Source organism: Camelus ferus, chromosome 3 (genome assembly GCF_009834535.1).
Source record: "Camelus ferus isolate YT-003-E chromosome 3, BCGSAC_Cfer_1.0, whole genome shotgun sequence".
Taxonomy (NCBI): Eukaryota; Metazoa; Chordata; class Mammalia; order Artiodactyla; family Camelidae; genus Camelus; species Camelus ferus.
The window spans coordinates 3,703,449-3,719,094 of NC_045698.1; the positions used below are offsets into that span (position 1 = coordinate 3,703,449).

Consider the following 15,646-nt stretch of genomic DNA (forward strand, 5'->3'; position numbering starts at 1 on the left):
CCCAAGAGAAAGAGCGCGTCCTTGAGGCCCGTTACCGGCTGGGATGGAGGCCGCTCCACCCGCGCCCCCACTGCTGACGGGGCCTCCGTCCCTCCGCCTGCCTGCTCGTGGGCTTGTCGTGGGGGAGGCACACTTAGGTGGAACGTGTTCAGGTCTTAGAGAATAATCTTTGGGTGGGGATTGGTTGCCTTTTAAAAACATTACTACTTGGACTTAATATTGCAAGCATTTTTAACTGTTAGAATAAGGTAGTTTTTTTTTTAAGTTCTCTCGATATTGTAAATAATTTGATACTCACTTTTTTCCCCACAGAAAAATCTGCCATAGAAAACCCCAGAGCCATCGAGCCTGGGGGAGACGGTGCACCCCCTCCCGCAGGGGCTGGCCCTCTCGGCACCTCTGCCGTGCAGACTTGCCTGGCGGAGCTGTCCACGGAGGTAGAAGGCCGCTTCCCCCCGCGTGAGGGGCCAGGTGGGGCCGCGTCCCGGGACGGCGGTGGTTTCAAAGAGGACCGCAATCCAGGGGCCTTGCCGCAGAGGAATGACAGCTCTGCTGACGTTCCTGATCACGACCGATGCTTTGATGAGGATCTGCAGGCCGCAGTTGACTTCTTCAAGCTCCCCCCTCCTCTTCTGTCTCCGGTGCCATCACCCCCTTTGGTGTCACCACACCCGGGTGCCCTGCGTTCTTCGCTCGTGTCCGTGAGTTGGCGCTTTAGATTCGCGTGACCGAGTGGCCACATTGTCCGTGTCCGCTGTGCTCGAGGAACGGCCGTGGTACTCAGAGAAGACTGAGTTAGGGAGGAACCTGGGCGCTAACAAGGCGCGCCGCGCCCTCCGGGCCCACGTCTGTGAGGCTTTCCATTTTGCATCGCTCATCTGTATTTGTCTTTATCTACGACGGTTCATAAGCCTCTTGTGGGAGGACTGTTTCTTAATTGTTTACTTTTATCTTTAGTGCCTGGCACAGAACAGATAAGGAACGAGTGAATTAAACAAGTATTTTTAGAGATAGGAACTCCATGTATATAGCACACAGGCCTGTTAACTTCTGTCACTGATTCGCCACCTTCATGTGATGAATTCATCATGTTTTTGTGTTTGCAGGTGGTTTATTATAATTTCTTAGTAAGTCAGACTTGACAGAGCATATTTGTGTGTTTTTTGGCTAAGGAACAGATCAGACTCCTTCGAGTCCCTTCATTCAGGAAACATGACGCAAGCCTGTTCGGTTCTAGACACGGGGCTAGGACCGGGGAGTGCAGTGGTGACATAGGATACGGTTGTCTGTGGTTGGATCTTGTGTGGTGGTGGGACTGTTGGGGAGCACTGTGGTGCCAAGACGTGTACCTGCTGGGAAGGGCCTGGACAGAGGCCGGGTGGAGCGGGGCTGGGAGGTGCTCAGGGAGCTCGCATCCCAGCTGGGGGATTAAGGAGGGAGGGAGGTGCTTCAGGTAGAGGAGCGAACCTCATGCTGGGGAATGGTCAGGCAGACCAGGTCCCCAAGGGACGTGTGTCTGAGAACTTTCAGTTTACCCTGAAGGCAGTGAGAATTCCCGATGGATCCAAAGAAGTGGGCCTAATGCTAGAGTTTCACTTTGAAGTCTCAGGGGTGTCCCAGCATGAGTGGGTAGGGAATGAGGATAGTGGAGAAAGAGGCAAGAATGGAGCCAGGAAATCGTTTAATCAGCAGTTTCCTTCTCTCGACACCTGAACCCAGTAGTAACATTGGGGTTAAGGAGGTAGGGACTGGCTTGGAAAAGGTTATGAGGTTGAATAAACAGCATGTCTGTTAGGATTTGTAGTGTGATTGTTAGAGGACACAGGGCATCAAGGATGTTGGAAACTAGAATTACGGGAAGAACCCGCTTGGGAGGAGGATGACATAGGAAGTGTGCGGGATTTCCAGCGGTTCATGTGCAGGGTGCGTTTCCCATCCTCGGGCATGGTGCTTGCAGGTGGGCTGCGGTGGGCGCAGACGCTGGGGTGCAGCGGGAGCCATGGGAGTGTGTGATGTCATTCCATCCAAATGTGTAGAAGAAGAGAGTAGGGTCCCAGACAGAATCCCGGGGAGCTGTCAGTGCCTACATGGCTGATTAGATAAAGAGGAAGAGGAAAAGAGGTTGAAAACAGCGTCAGGACAGTAGAGGGACCAGGAGGTGATGGTGCTCTGGAACCCAAGGGAGGAAAACATTTTCCCAGTAGGAGTCAGTCTGTGTCCACGGTCCCCTGAACGGGGCAGGGTGGTGCATGGATTGGCTCTCCCGGGGGCCACGTGACGACGGGTTCACTCAAGATGGGAGGGGCTGGTTGGGGGTCATGGAGGGTTCCTGGAGCAGAGACGGGGAGCCGGGCTGTGCATGTCTGTTGATAACAGCTGGGTTGCACCTGTTGCTGTGAGGGAACGAGGCAAGAGACATCCACGGGGTGACCTGCAGAGCCGGGATGCAGAGCCGTGGCCGGGCTCGGTGCTGGGGAGCTGCTGTTCTGGCCACGGGCCAGACGCTTGGGGAGGTGGAGGAACACGGCGCTGGGCAGCTAGAGCCAAAAGCCATTTTACCAGAGAATGAGGAAGTCAGAGTTGAGAAGGACTGTTTAGAAGTCAGGAGAACAAAGGTAGCCCATGGCCGCACGTGGAGTGGAGCTGGGAAGTGTCACTGATTCGGGAAAAGCAGGGCGAACGTGGGCCTCTGGGCAGCGGCGGCTTCCGTGAGCGGCAGCGAAGCAGCGCTGTGCCCCACGAGACCTCCCTGCCCCTCCGAGGCCAGGGTGCAGACCACCCTTGCCTCAGACCCTTCAGGAAGCATGTACTTTTTTAAAAGATGCATTTAATTGATAGTTATGTTTAGTTGGTTGAATTGGTATATAACTGACTAAGTAGTATAATTCATTTATTTTTAAGGAAGCCTACTTTGAAGAGTGTACAGATTCCAGTGACAACGACGTAGCCCCACATAGAGTTTCTGCTGAGTCCGTTTCAGAAGATGATGCACCTGAATCACGGGATTCTTTTAACTCACCTGGAAAAAGTAAAGGAAGTGGGCCATGGGAGGAAACACTCAGATCGCACGAAGCCACCCAAGCTCCAAATGCACTGGAAGTCAGTGAAGTGACCGCTGTCGGGCTTGGGACATTTACAGCAACCCTGGGAGAGCCTTCAGCCACCGTCTCCTTCGCTCGTGAGGAGCGCTGGGCCGTGTCATCCGAGTTCATGAGCCGTAGAGGAAGGGGCGTTTTAGGTGAGGTGACGAGGCAGAGAGAGGGTCGGGAGATGGACTGGTCGGTGCACCCAGAGAAGACCCACCATAACCCCCCGGGCAGCGAGCGTGTGGAGAAGCTGTTGGGCAGCCTGGCTCGAGAGGAGGGAGCGGCGCTCGGGACGGCAGGCCTGCGTCGTTCTCCCCTTGGCTCGAGGCTGTGGAATGAGCCCAGCACATCTGGAGGAAACACCCTGGGGCCCAGAGTGCTAGGGTCACCCACGCCCGGGTGGACCAAGTGGACGCTGGCGGATGGCGTCCCTTCTCAGCCCGGCCGCCTGTCAGTCTCTGGCCGTCCTCAGGGCCTGTGTAGAGGACTGGAGGAGCAGAGAGAAGGCTCGCGAGAGCTCGTCTCAGGAGTCGCCCCTGCACCCGGGGCGGCGGGGGCCGCGCTGCTGGCAGCGGGGCTCGGTGTCGAAGACGAGGTGTCTTCCTCCTCAGCCTCTATAGCCTCGTCTCTCTGCGGTCACCTTGGGTCTCCCTGTGATTTGGAGGATGTCGATGACACCTGTCTTCCCACTGAGGTGGACCTTCCCGAGCTGCGTCCATCCGAACAAAGATTACAGGCCGCCACGTTAAACACGTTCCAGGTGCGTCCTGAGCCCCCGGAGTGTCCCAGAGGAGACGGCGCTCTGGAGAACAGCTTCCGAGCTTTCAGTCCGGTGTCGCGGGCACCTGATTTTCACGGCCAAAGGAGCGATGAGGTAGGATGTGCGACCCTCTTAAAAGGCACGAACGAAGTCTGCTCCCTTCCTCAGTTGGGATTCATGGGAGCCATGAGAGGCGGACTGTGTGAGAGTCGAAGTCCAAGGGCCGCGCTCACGCCGAGTCGGTCAGACTTGACGTTGTTGGCAGGACCTCAGTCTGGCTCGATGGGGAGTGGCCTCGGCTTCGTTAAAAACACTTCGTGGCGCCACAACGATCTGTTACGGCGAAGTGGCACAGAAAGACTGAGTGCTTCGCCTGAACATGAACAGGCCAGACGCCAGTTACAGGAGGTGGTGTCCCCCCCAGAGAACAGGACGTCGGCATCCGAGCCGGAACGCACTGCAGAGGGTCGCAGTCCTGTGGCATTCAGGGCCACAGCGCCCTTGTTGCCGAACCAGGTGTCAGTAATCACAAAGCAGACACGGCCTGAGACCACGCAGAGTGCTGGATGGGAGCCCATGAGACCAGCTCGGACGGAGCCTCCCCTGGCAGCAGATGCTGCCGGTGGGGCTGGTCGTGTGTCACCCCGAGCACGACGCGGAGGGAGTGAGCTCACAGCACAGGAAAGCAGGGAGGCAGCTGCCACAGAGAGAACCTCACCAGGCGTTTCCACCTCCTTGAGGAAATTAGATTTTAATTCTCTGAGTGGTTCTTTACCAGTAGAAAATCCTTGTTGTCCCGCAAATAGTAAATTATCTTTCACTTCTGAAAACATCCCGGTCCCAAACCAAGACATGGTGACGGAAGCCAGGGGGCAAGAGGAGGTGCAGAAGCAGAGTCCGCATCTTCCTGCCCCAAGTGTGGACTCACCCAGGCTGGATGTGCAGAAAATTCCAGCCGCAGAGGTGACACTATCAAGAGCTTTTCCTGGTAGAGAAATACCCACTGGAGACGCAGTCAGGTCTGGCGGGGAGGCCCCGGCCGTCTCAAAGGACCCGCCTGCTGTGCGGCACTGCCCGCAGGAGAGTCTGCCGGCTCAGACCCCTGGTGGTGCTTCTCCTGATGGTGTGGGCGCCGCAGATCCTGCTTTTTCCCCAGTATTCGGCAGGAGAGGTGAAGAGAAATGCTCTGTCCCCCAGAGCAGCCTTCCTGGTACCCTGTGCTGTTACACGGGCATCCGGGAGGTGGCAGGTGGCGACACTGAGGTGGAGGAGAGTGAGGCGCCCAGCTGCAGCGAGGGCGAGAATGAGCCTGAGGCCGCAGTGGAGCAGGGGCGGCCAGAGTTAGCAGCTCCGGGGGCCGCTGCGGCCGTGCCCAGACCTTCCACGGAGGTGGGCTATCTGACCTCAGCTCTGCGGGACTTTAACATCAGCGCTCTCTCCGAGATGGACAGACTTTCCACGTCAGAGGTCGTGATGTTTCTTGAAAGTTGTCAGCTAAGAGATTATAGTTCAGGGGACTCTGTTTCAGAATGTTCTAGCAAAGGAACCCGAAATAAAGGACTGAACAATGAATTAAAGCAAAGCGAACCATCAGGAGACACGTACGGAAAGCAACTCTGTGAAGAAGAAACGCTCGAGACTTCTGAGGAGTGGGTCGAATCCGAGGAGGAGGACGGTCCTTTGAGGAGCCCCAGTCGGCTGGCGCAGTGCTCCTTGGAGACGCTGTCCGAGGTGCTCACTAGGATGGGGCGGGAGCTGCAGACTCCCTGCGAGGATGCTGACGAGGGAGACGCTGCTGAGGTGCTGCTCTTAAATGTGCATGACAGTGTGACAGCAGAGCATGAGGAAGAGCCGGTTCCGCCTCAGGAAACCGCCAGCTTGTCCCCACAGCCTTCAGCTGCGCCCCCACCAGGGGCCGGCTCAGACTCCTCGGGCCCTTCTCCCACCAGCGGCGGAGCTGACCACAAAAACGCCCGAGGCAGATCCGAGGGCCACTTGGATGTGATCAGGTCGGTGGACGGTGGGGAGGAGGTCCCGCCGGAACCCACGGACCCCCTGCTCCTGTGCACTGACTCCGGAGCGGGGGAGGGGGAAGCGGCGTTTCAGTGTCAGATCTCTACGGTGACCTCCGAAATTATCAACGTGCTGATAAATAAGGATCACAACCTCGTCATTGAAAAGGGGGACAACTGGACCATCATCAATGGCGTGGCTCTCATGCCGAACGTGGACCAGGTTATACTGTGTGATGCTCTTGAAGACGCCCCTGTCTCCCCGGATCCAGAGGGGCAGGGGGCTGGCTTCATTTCAGTTCCTTCTGCAGAGCAGTCCCCCGAGACCGGGCACCCTGGCCCTCCCTTTCCGGAGCTCCAGGGTGGCAGTCACGTGCCAGGTACCCAGGAGGACATTTCAAGCAGTGGGCAGAATACTAACTTTGATAAAAGTCGTTTGCGGAATAGACCTGTTAAACCTAGCGTAAGGATTAGCTCTGAGATATACGATCAAAACTTTGACTCTCAGACCGTTCAGTCTGATCACACTTACTATAACTCGAAACTAGAGCCATTCAGCAAAAATAAGAATCGATCAAAGGTTTCTAACAAAGATCAGTCAAACAAACCAGTGAAGACTTCAGCATCAAGCCGGGTTGAAACTACTCAAAGTGAAGATGCTCCACCGTTTTCAGGGGAAAGAGGCAATGCAAAGGCTCCGAGGAGTCAGACGCAGACCATTCTGGCCAACGCTGACACCTCCACGCCTGCAGACTGCGGTGCTGAGACGCTGAGTAAAATACGTCAGGAGGTGGGGCCTCCCCTGCCCCCGTTGCTTGCTCCTTTGATAGCCACGCCTCCAAGGGCCTCACTGCCGGCCTCCCCGCTGATTTCAAGCTCCAGCCCTTCCTCTCCCCTCTCTCCTGCTGGCCAGGCCTCTCCCCTGGCTGAGATCCCGGCGCCTCCTGTGATGTCCCCTCTGCCGGAGGAGCCGGGGCGCCCCTCTCCTCCCCGCACGTCCCCGTCCCCATCCACTGCACTGGCCAGTGAGAGGGTCTTGTCATCTCCTCTGCAGTTTTGTGCTGCGACCCCAAAGCATGCCCTCCCCGTGCCTGGCCGCCTCCCCGCCTTCGCACCTGCCCACCCTGTGGCGGCAGCGCCCTCGGAGAATTCTGTGAAGATCCTGGACACCATGTACCCAGAGCTGTCCGCCCGCGCCCGCACCCTCAGCATCCTAAAGGGGAACGTCCAGCTTGCTCGGGGGCCCCCGGCCGACGGCAGGAGCGGCCCCGGGCCTGTCAGCGCCATCGCGGGCTTCAAAGCGATCACTTCTGCCTCAACCGCCTTTGTTAAAACGGGGGGCAGCGCTGGAGCTGACTGTAAGTACGGTCAGCCGAGGGACGTGGGGCAGGATTCCGGCGGGAAGAGGACTCTGTCGGCGCCCTCACTGAGAAGCGCTAAAAGGCTGCGCCTGGACGGCGTGTCCCCCGAACCGGAACCCACCGCAGAAGGAGTCAGCGGGGACCCCCGAGAGGACCTCTCTCAGGCTGAAGCTGTGAGGACGGAGGAGGAGAGTTCTCTCCCAGCCGCCAGTACGGCTTCACAGGTACCTCTGAACCCCAAAGAAACCGTGGAGTCCCACGACCGAGCCATAGCCGACGCCCTGAGGAAGATCGCAGAGTCATCCTTTGACCTGCTACCTGTCATTCGCAGTCACGTGTATGTGGGGAACATCTCCAAAAAGCCTGTGATGAGAGATCAAGAGAAGGACGTTGTTTATGAATTCAGCACAACCAAAAAGGTACGTGGCTGCTTTTCTCTGAGAGCGTGGGGACTGCAGGTCCCCAGACAACAGGCTGTTTCCCGCGGGCGGAGTGGCAAGTTTAAGCTGACACAAGTTTAATCTCAAAGGTGGGCAGCTGGCCACGTAAACATATATTTCTCGCCAGCGTTTTACCCATTTGAGAAATGATAGGACACTGGAGATTTGATAATGTGCGTTCATCAGATAACTTAAAATTTTAAAGGAAAAAAAAAGCATCAGGACTTAAGATGCAGATCTCCCATTGATCCCGGCGTGTTTAAAGGCTCAGTGATTTGCTTTGAAGTGTCAGATTGCTATGCAATGGAGCCTTCTTTTCTGTGAATAGTGTTGTCCACACATCTGAGAGTTTTGAGAGTCAGAAAAATACATTGTGTGGGTTTCTCCCCTCGCTCCCTTAATGTGTGTCACAAATCAAACAGGAGCAGATACCTAGTTTCAAAAAGGGGCGGGGGAGGATTGTGCAGATTTACATACACGGTTTATTAGGACTTTCATAGGTTTTTAATTTACAAACATTCAAGTTGATACTGTGGAAGACTTCCAGTTTTCCATGGATTTTACTTTATTGGCTGTCTGTGCATCCTTGGAATCATGATGGTGTAAATATTTATTTTTCTTAGAATGCTTACCTTCAGAAAGCATAGAGAGCAGTACAGTTAACTTTGAAAAGATGTTTATTTTCAAATGACTGCATGTATGAAATTATTTAATGCTCCTTTTCCTGAGCAAGGAAAGCGCTGCCCAGTATACCCAGTATTTTAAGATCTAAACAGGATAAATGCGCAGAGTACATTGGAGTTCAGAAGACAGGAATGGGAGTAGAATTAGAGTGGGTTTAACGCACACACTCACACACAGATTATTTCACTGAAAACCAAGAAGTTGTCACGTGTTGGAGTGGCGGTGGTGCCCGGGCGCCACCAGGCGTGCATGGAGCTGCCGTCTGGGCCCCGCGGCACCACTGGCCTCGGCAGCTGCGGGCCCGCTCATACCCTGGGGCCAAAGGCACTTGAGTTTGTAACTTAGCTGTCCTTCAGTAGGTTGAAGATAAATACCAGTGAGCATTGCTTTTTTATTTTCTCTTCTTTTTCCCCATCCAGCATTTAGCAGAGTGCTTGCTTCACTCTATTCTCTCAGAACTGAAAACTCAGAAGACTTCCGTGGAGCACAGCTACATCCATGCCCTCTGCAGGGTGTACGTGGGCATCTGCCGGCAGCTGGGGGACTTGGAGAGGGCGCGCTTGTTTTGCTACAGCCTGCTCAAGGAGGGTATGTTTACAGGGTGGCCTGCTTGTGTCAGGAACGTATTACTGCGTTTTTGTCTGCATCTGTACTTCCAGTTAAGTTATTGCTGTGTGTCTTTTACAGTCATGTTGTTTTGTGCATTTGCCAGAGGAGCCTTAGCCACAAACCCAGCTGGGCCTGATTTCCAGCAGGAGTTTCTGTGGCTGCAGCTCGCTTACGTCTGCGCAGGCATTCCCGCGGGTGTGTGCTCGTCCCTCTCGTTGCCGCTCTGGCTTCGTTCCTTGTGCAGCTGCTTTAGAGTCAGTGACGGCCGACCCAAGATAAGGGAATGGTTTTTAAGTGACAGACCACTCTGCTGTGTCACCAGCTGGAAAGGGAAAAACTCAGTTGGATTCATAAGCTCATGAAGAGTTGCGAGGAGAAATGGAAGGGAGGCTGTCCTTTGATGCTCTTCCTTTCCCTGCTGTTTCTTCAGTCTTCCAGTGAGCTCTGTGTGGTAAATGCACAAAACATGGCCTGAAACGACACTCACCACATGGAGGGTCCTGGGCTCGGGGGTCTAGAGACGGGAGGTTTGTCTTCTCTTCTGCTTTGGGGTTTATTGCCCTTTTCATGTATACTTGCGTGTTGTGTTTCAAATCCTATTAAAGAAAGTTTGCCCAAAGAAAAGGGTGAGTTGGGGTTGGGGAGAAGCAGATTTAAAACGACAGGGCGGGACTCAGCCTGCTCTCTCCCGTCAGGGTGGGTCCCCTCGCATCACACAAGGGGAAATTGTTCATACTTCACTCACCTCATCAGACATAAAGATTTATTATCTTGTTTTCCTTCTCAGATTTTCCAGAGTCTGAAAAGTTGACTTTGTTCATCGCGAACATGTGGCATGATGTGTTTATCTCTCAGTCGGTGATCAACAAGGCGATGCAGTTAGTGGCCAGGCAGCGCGCGAAGGGGGAGGTTCTGAACTGCTTGAGAGCCTTCCTCAACTGGGAAAAGGTGAGGTTTCTGTCTGCTTTCTGTAATACTGCACTTGCAGGTCTTACGTAAATGTTAGCGTTTAGTTTTGTTAAGTTTAGTCTTGTATTACCTCATGAGCATTTTAGAGATAGTATTCTTCATAACAGATCCTTTAAAATGCCATTTTAGTCTAAGCTTATGCATTTTGCTCATTAACTGTGCAATGAGACTCTTTGGGAAGAATTGTAGACCTATGTACTGTGTTAACTGAACAGAGTTTATTTGTGTACTAATTACGGCTGATGGAATCCATACACACAAGTGTGTATGTGTGGGCTGAGAGGAGATGTAAATCGTCTGCTTCTACAGTAGGTAGGAAGGTGAAAAAAATGGCATCTCAGCTCCTCCCTGTTGTGATTTTTCTGAATCTAATGTTCTGTGTTTTTCTTTCCAGTTGGTGGAATTTGTCTTTGTTCTAAATATTGTGTTTCTTGTTTCCTTTTAGCATTTTGATTTGTTTAGTAACAGATGTGCTAATTTAGTACCTAGACTGGTGTTCTTTCATTCATAGATTTCTCCAGCGAGAGTCTCTGGATGCCAGGTGGATAGTGGTAAACTTTAAGAAGAGGTACTGACATCAGTGAGGGGTTGACTTTCATTTTGTTCTACCCTCTTCTAGTGATTGTATGACTTCCCTCTTTTAAAAAAACTCTGGCCATGCGTGTTGTAGAATTTCATATGCCACTTTGCTTCCCTTTAGTACTTTTTGATGTTTAATATTCATTAGACTTTTATTTTCTTATGAAAAGAAAAGCAAAGGGCTATTGGTGGACAGAAGTTAGGGGAATGTTAAAAAGCAAGTTTGTAATCTCTTCATCAGTCCATCTGGACAAACCAGAGTGTGTCCGTGTGAGGTTCCATCACAGTCCGGTCAGTCACTTAGAAGAGCACTCCTGTGTCCTGCCGGCAGCCGCCTGCTGCCACCCGCCACACACACCCTCCCCCACCACGAGGGGACCTGCAGGGCCGCTTCTGCCCCTGCCTGGTCCTCCTGCTTGTACAGGGGAGCCATCTCCTGGGGCCCATTCAGAATGAAGCCAGATGTGGTTTGATGATAAAAGACATGATTTATGAAGAAGGTAGAATTTTAATAAATGTATTTAGCCTATATCAAATAAAAATATAAAGTCAAAGCTGTAAAAACAATGAGGAATACTTGGGGGAAAATACCATTATAGTTCAGTTCTCTTTTATAGAATTCAACAGATGTCCTAGACAAAAATAAGTCAACAGACAGTGAAATTCAATCATATAGAAAGTAAACTTGAATGAAGGCTGTATTTATTCGTATGTCTATGGCATTTACAAAGACCAATCATGATTCTGGCCACACAAAAACCTTAATTTTTAAAAAGTGAAGAGTCTACCCTCAAAATTCTCTAGTAAATTGGTAAAAATTCAGTCAAATTAGACATAAGTAATGAAGAGATTTCATTAAAATTCCCTGGAAATTGAGATGCACAGTCTCAGACAATCTGTGAATGAAGAGAAACTGAAGAGTAAAATCAATTTTTTAAGTCATTGATGTGGAAAACCCTTCATACCAAAGATCTCTCGTTTTTGGAAAACTTTACATTCATTAAAATAGTTTAAATGTTTCCATTATTAAACTTATAATAAAGCTGGCTGATAATCTTATAAATTAAAAATTTGAGAAGGAATCTAGGAAAAAAGAATATAGTTTAAAAGGTAATAGTAATGAAGTAGAGAACAAAAAAAAACTTCCTTTAAAAAGTACTAGTGAAACAGGTAACTCAGTTCAGATTAATGAGAAAAGAGGAAAACAATAATAGTCAGGGTTTCGCAGTGAGAGCGGGTGTAAGCGGGCACAGGATGGAGAGTGAGAGGACTGCCACCTGCAGCTTCACAGCGACAGACGTGGGAACACAGGATGGTTTCTTAGCAACATAAAAATGATGAAGGCTGGTTTTAGGGGCAGAGCACTTGAATAAACCAGTTGTTTTCAATTATAAAAAGTAGAAAAGATGATAAAAAATTTAGTATACAAGACATATGTATAGGTTCCACCTGAATTTTATCTAATCTTTAAAGAACCAACTAATTCCAGTCTTTTTCAGATTATAAGAGAAGATTGAAAGCTGTCTTCATTTTTAATAACAAAACCCGGTAAAAAATAACACGAGGAAAAAGGGGACCCAGGGGAAGTCAAATTTATGTCCACCAGAAGGCTTATCCATGAGTGTTCACAGCAGCAGTACTCATCACAGCCTAAAGCTGGAAGTAACCCAGACGACTGTCAGCACCGGGTGGGCAGGCGAACCGCGGCACGCCCACCTGGTGGGCTGCTACCCAGCAGTCAGAAGGCACGTTCAGACCGCCTGTGCGCGCAGGCGCGTGGAGCCGTGTCAGAGAACGCGCACACGCACTATGGAAGCCAGACGAGGGAGTCCCGTACCGGCGATGCACTTTTATCAGTTTCTAGAAAAAGCAGATTGATATCTAGGGTTAGAAAAATGACAGAATTTTAAAATTTCTTTAAAAATTAAGAAATTTTTTATTATATCTTAACTTTATAACTCATTCTCTGATCTGAATTAAAGGAGGCCTGCATTCCTATCTGGATTGCAGTGTCTTCTTCACGTGACTGGATCCTGCATTCTGCTGGACTGTTTTTGTCTGGCCTGTCAGCTGCCAGGCCAGGTATTAGAACCAAGGTAAACATAGCTCCTTGCGCAACACAGCTTTCAAAAGGTGTCTTTTAAAGGTAAATGATTATTCAGCGAGTGCTCGTCATACTCTGAGATGATGCCCATAAGGTATGTTATATTTGAAACTCTACGTTTTCTTTTTCTCTTTTTCTCTTTGCTAGAATGCACCTATAGACGTTGGCATCATGGTTTCGAAGCTGCTTTTGACCATACAGTTATGTCCAAAGACGGAATTTCAGACCAGTGAGCGGTTTGGGGAAGACCTGAGTGATAACACATGGGAGTACATCTGTGCCATCGACCTGCTCTGCTGCCATCAGAAGTGGATCTGGACCCACGACAACATCATAAGGTGCAGGGCCACCGGGCTGGCTGGCAGTGGGGCTCCCTGGGTCGCAGGGTCTGTTCAGTGACAGCTGAGTTGTGGTTTGAATGTGTTTGCTGTTGAAGGCGGCTGAAACATTTCCAGGTGACGTTTTCATTTGGGTAAGAGTTAACAGAACTGCCCTTTAGGGTACCCGCATCAGTGTCCCGTCCCCTTGCTTCATTTTTTTTTGTGATGCCTTCACTGCTTTTCGTCATACCTGTTTATTACCGTCTCCCAAGGAGGAAGTGAGTCTCAGGCAGGGGGGACTCGGGCTCACTGGCACCCCCCTAGCGTGTGGAGGGAGCAGCGCCCACACAAGTGGGTGGTCGGCATATCTCAACGTGCAGATGCTCTGAAAGAGCCCACAGGAACGGAAATACTCAGACTCTGGGCTAGCCGCCCTTCTCCCTGGGGCTCCGGGAGAGAACCGAGCCTGACGCGCTCGGGCCTCCGTCTTAGGAATGAATGGACGTGTCTGCGGCATCTATCTGGGTTGCATCTTTGGAGAATGGAGAAACAGTCAAACAATGTTCTGGAGTTCTTAATTTTCTTACACCCCTGACTGAGAAGGGCTGATTTAAAGGAATTTATGACTTTGAAAAGGATTCACCGAAGGATTGCACGTCTCTGTCTTTGAGATGCCTGCCAAATATATTCTGTGGAAATCTGTTCTTTCTCTTTTTTTTTTCTCTCAACACTAGAGAATGATACATCTAAATGTCAAATAATAGGTAATTGAATTATGGAGCATCTTTATAATGAGATGCAGCCATATTAGAATAAATAGCTATGCACAGATTTTTCTGTGTTGACATGAAAGCATTTTGCAGTCTGTTACTGAGGAAGTGACAGGACAGTGTATTCAGTGCTGTCTGTGTCATGGTGTGTGGGTGGCCACCCTGGCCTCATCTTCCTGGGAGCACAGGAGACAGCGGCCCTTCCGTCCCAGTGACAGATGAGACCATGGGGGATGGTGCCAGTCAGAGATGCTTTGGCCAAGGTCCCTCTGCTGGTGGTGTGGACAGTGTTGAATCTCAGGATCTCTGCCTAAGCGGCTCTAGACTCTGATTCCTAAGCACTGTGGTCACTTTGACCATGTCTTCTGCACACGTGCACACACCAAGGATGTGGCAAGAAAAGCTCAAAATTAGAAGAGTGGTAGTTATCTGAGAATGTGTTATTTGGAGTGCTTTTAATTTACATTTTTGTTTGTATTTAACTTTCTACTATTATAAATACTGTATAAGAAGTTAGTACGTATTATTTTCGAAAGACGAAACAGAGGAACTGCCACTGTTCCCAGTCAGTAGAAGGTGATTTAATCCGTGTAGGTGTGGTTCACTCCCCGGTTTAGTTCTTCCTACAGATACAGCTGTTTGTCCCTGAGCCTCCCAGGGAAACTCAGCTTCTGGAGCACAGGTGTTGCGTTAGTGTGGATGGTCCACCTCCAGTGCTGTGACTTGGGGATGTTATTCAGCATCTCAGCGCAAAGCACTGTAAACAGTTAAAACAGAATAAAAGTGCAAGCATGGGAGTCTGTAGCCTCTTTTCCGCCAGCATGGGCACGGAGATCCTCCACAGCTGGAGGGTGCGTGAGCTCCAGTGTCTGTTGTCGTGTTAACCTGAGAAGCCACATCTGCAGAAGTTCCTCCTCTTCCCTAATTGTCTGTCTCTTATGGACCATTTTTAAGATAAGTTCTCGGTGTTTGAGTGATGGCGGGTGTGCAGACTTTCATACACGTGCATACGTACATATGTGTGTGTTACTGTTGTCTTACAGTAAGGAGCTGTGGCCTGTGATGGACAAGTGGATAAAATACAGGAAAGGCCATGCAAACATCGCCTACACTCCGGATATTATAATAGCATCGATCCTGAGGCTCATTGGTGAGTGGTCTGTGCTGTTACATTTGTTCTCGTTCTTGATGATGTCTTGGTGGAAGGATAAGTGTATAATAATATATGGTGACTGAGACTTCACTGTGGTAACTGATTTTACAGCCATCACAGCAGGTGCTTTTGCACTAAATTCATTTTCATTACTCATACTCTTTCTTTAAAAATCAGTGCTTTATTCGACTCTGCCATAGATTAAGACTTCTGATGTTAGAACATTTTATTGATAATTGAACTCTTGATTCTCAGACATTAATTTTAATACGCATGCATGCACACACTTACATATACACACCAGGGTCCATAAACTGCTATAAATTACATTATAGTCTAATGTGATTTATAAAGTAAGTGTATCTTTCCTTGTTCATACCCAGGTTTTTTCCTACTTGCTCAGTAAGGGTAACATAACTGTACTTTCATAATTGGAAACTAGTTTCATGTTGTTTCTGTATTTTCTAAGCTGAATATAGAAAAACTAAAATCATTGTTTAAAAATATTTTAAATGTTTAAATATTTTAAATATTTTAATTGTTTAAATATTTTAAATATTTTGATCTCCCAGCCTCCCTCCCCAGGCCCTCCGGAGTGTGGAGCGTATTGTCTGACACTGAGGTTAGCTCCGCGTTTCTCATTTGAGCTGTCATGTGGCTGAGCTGCCCTGGACTCACTCACTCTCCTCCTGGAGGGGGACTGCTCTTCCCATCTGTTTAGCAGATTTTTCCCTCATTTTGTCAAGTCATCACATATGTGTCTTTTTACCCAAACCATGTACTACTTCAGATTCATGAT

At 50.0% G+C, this 15,646-nt stretch overlaps 1 protein-coding gene across 1 annotated transcript in view; it reads left to right on the plus strand.

Annotated features, from left to right (window-relative positions):
• The window catches only part of ICE1 (interactor of little elongation complex ELL subunit 1), a 48,192-nt gene that overhangs the window by 26,913 nt on the left and 5,633 nt on the right, over window positions 1-15,646 (plus strand). Inside the window, exons 12-17 of the mRNA XM_032469711.1 lie at window positions 313-701; window positions 2,902-7,638; window positions 8,763-8,931; window positions 9,740-9,900; window positions 12,752-12,942; window positions 14,738-14,844. Coding sequence (XP_032325602.1) covers window positions 313-701; window positions 2,902-7,638; window positions 8,763-8,931; window positions 9,740-9,900; window positions 12,752-12,942; window positions 14,738-14,844 — 5,754 coding nt within the window. The remainder of the gene's footprint in view (window positions 1-312; window positions 702-2,901; window positions 7,639-8,762; window positions 8,932-9,739; window positions 9,901-12,751; window positions 12,943-14,737; window positions 14,845-15,646) is intronic.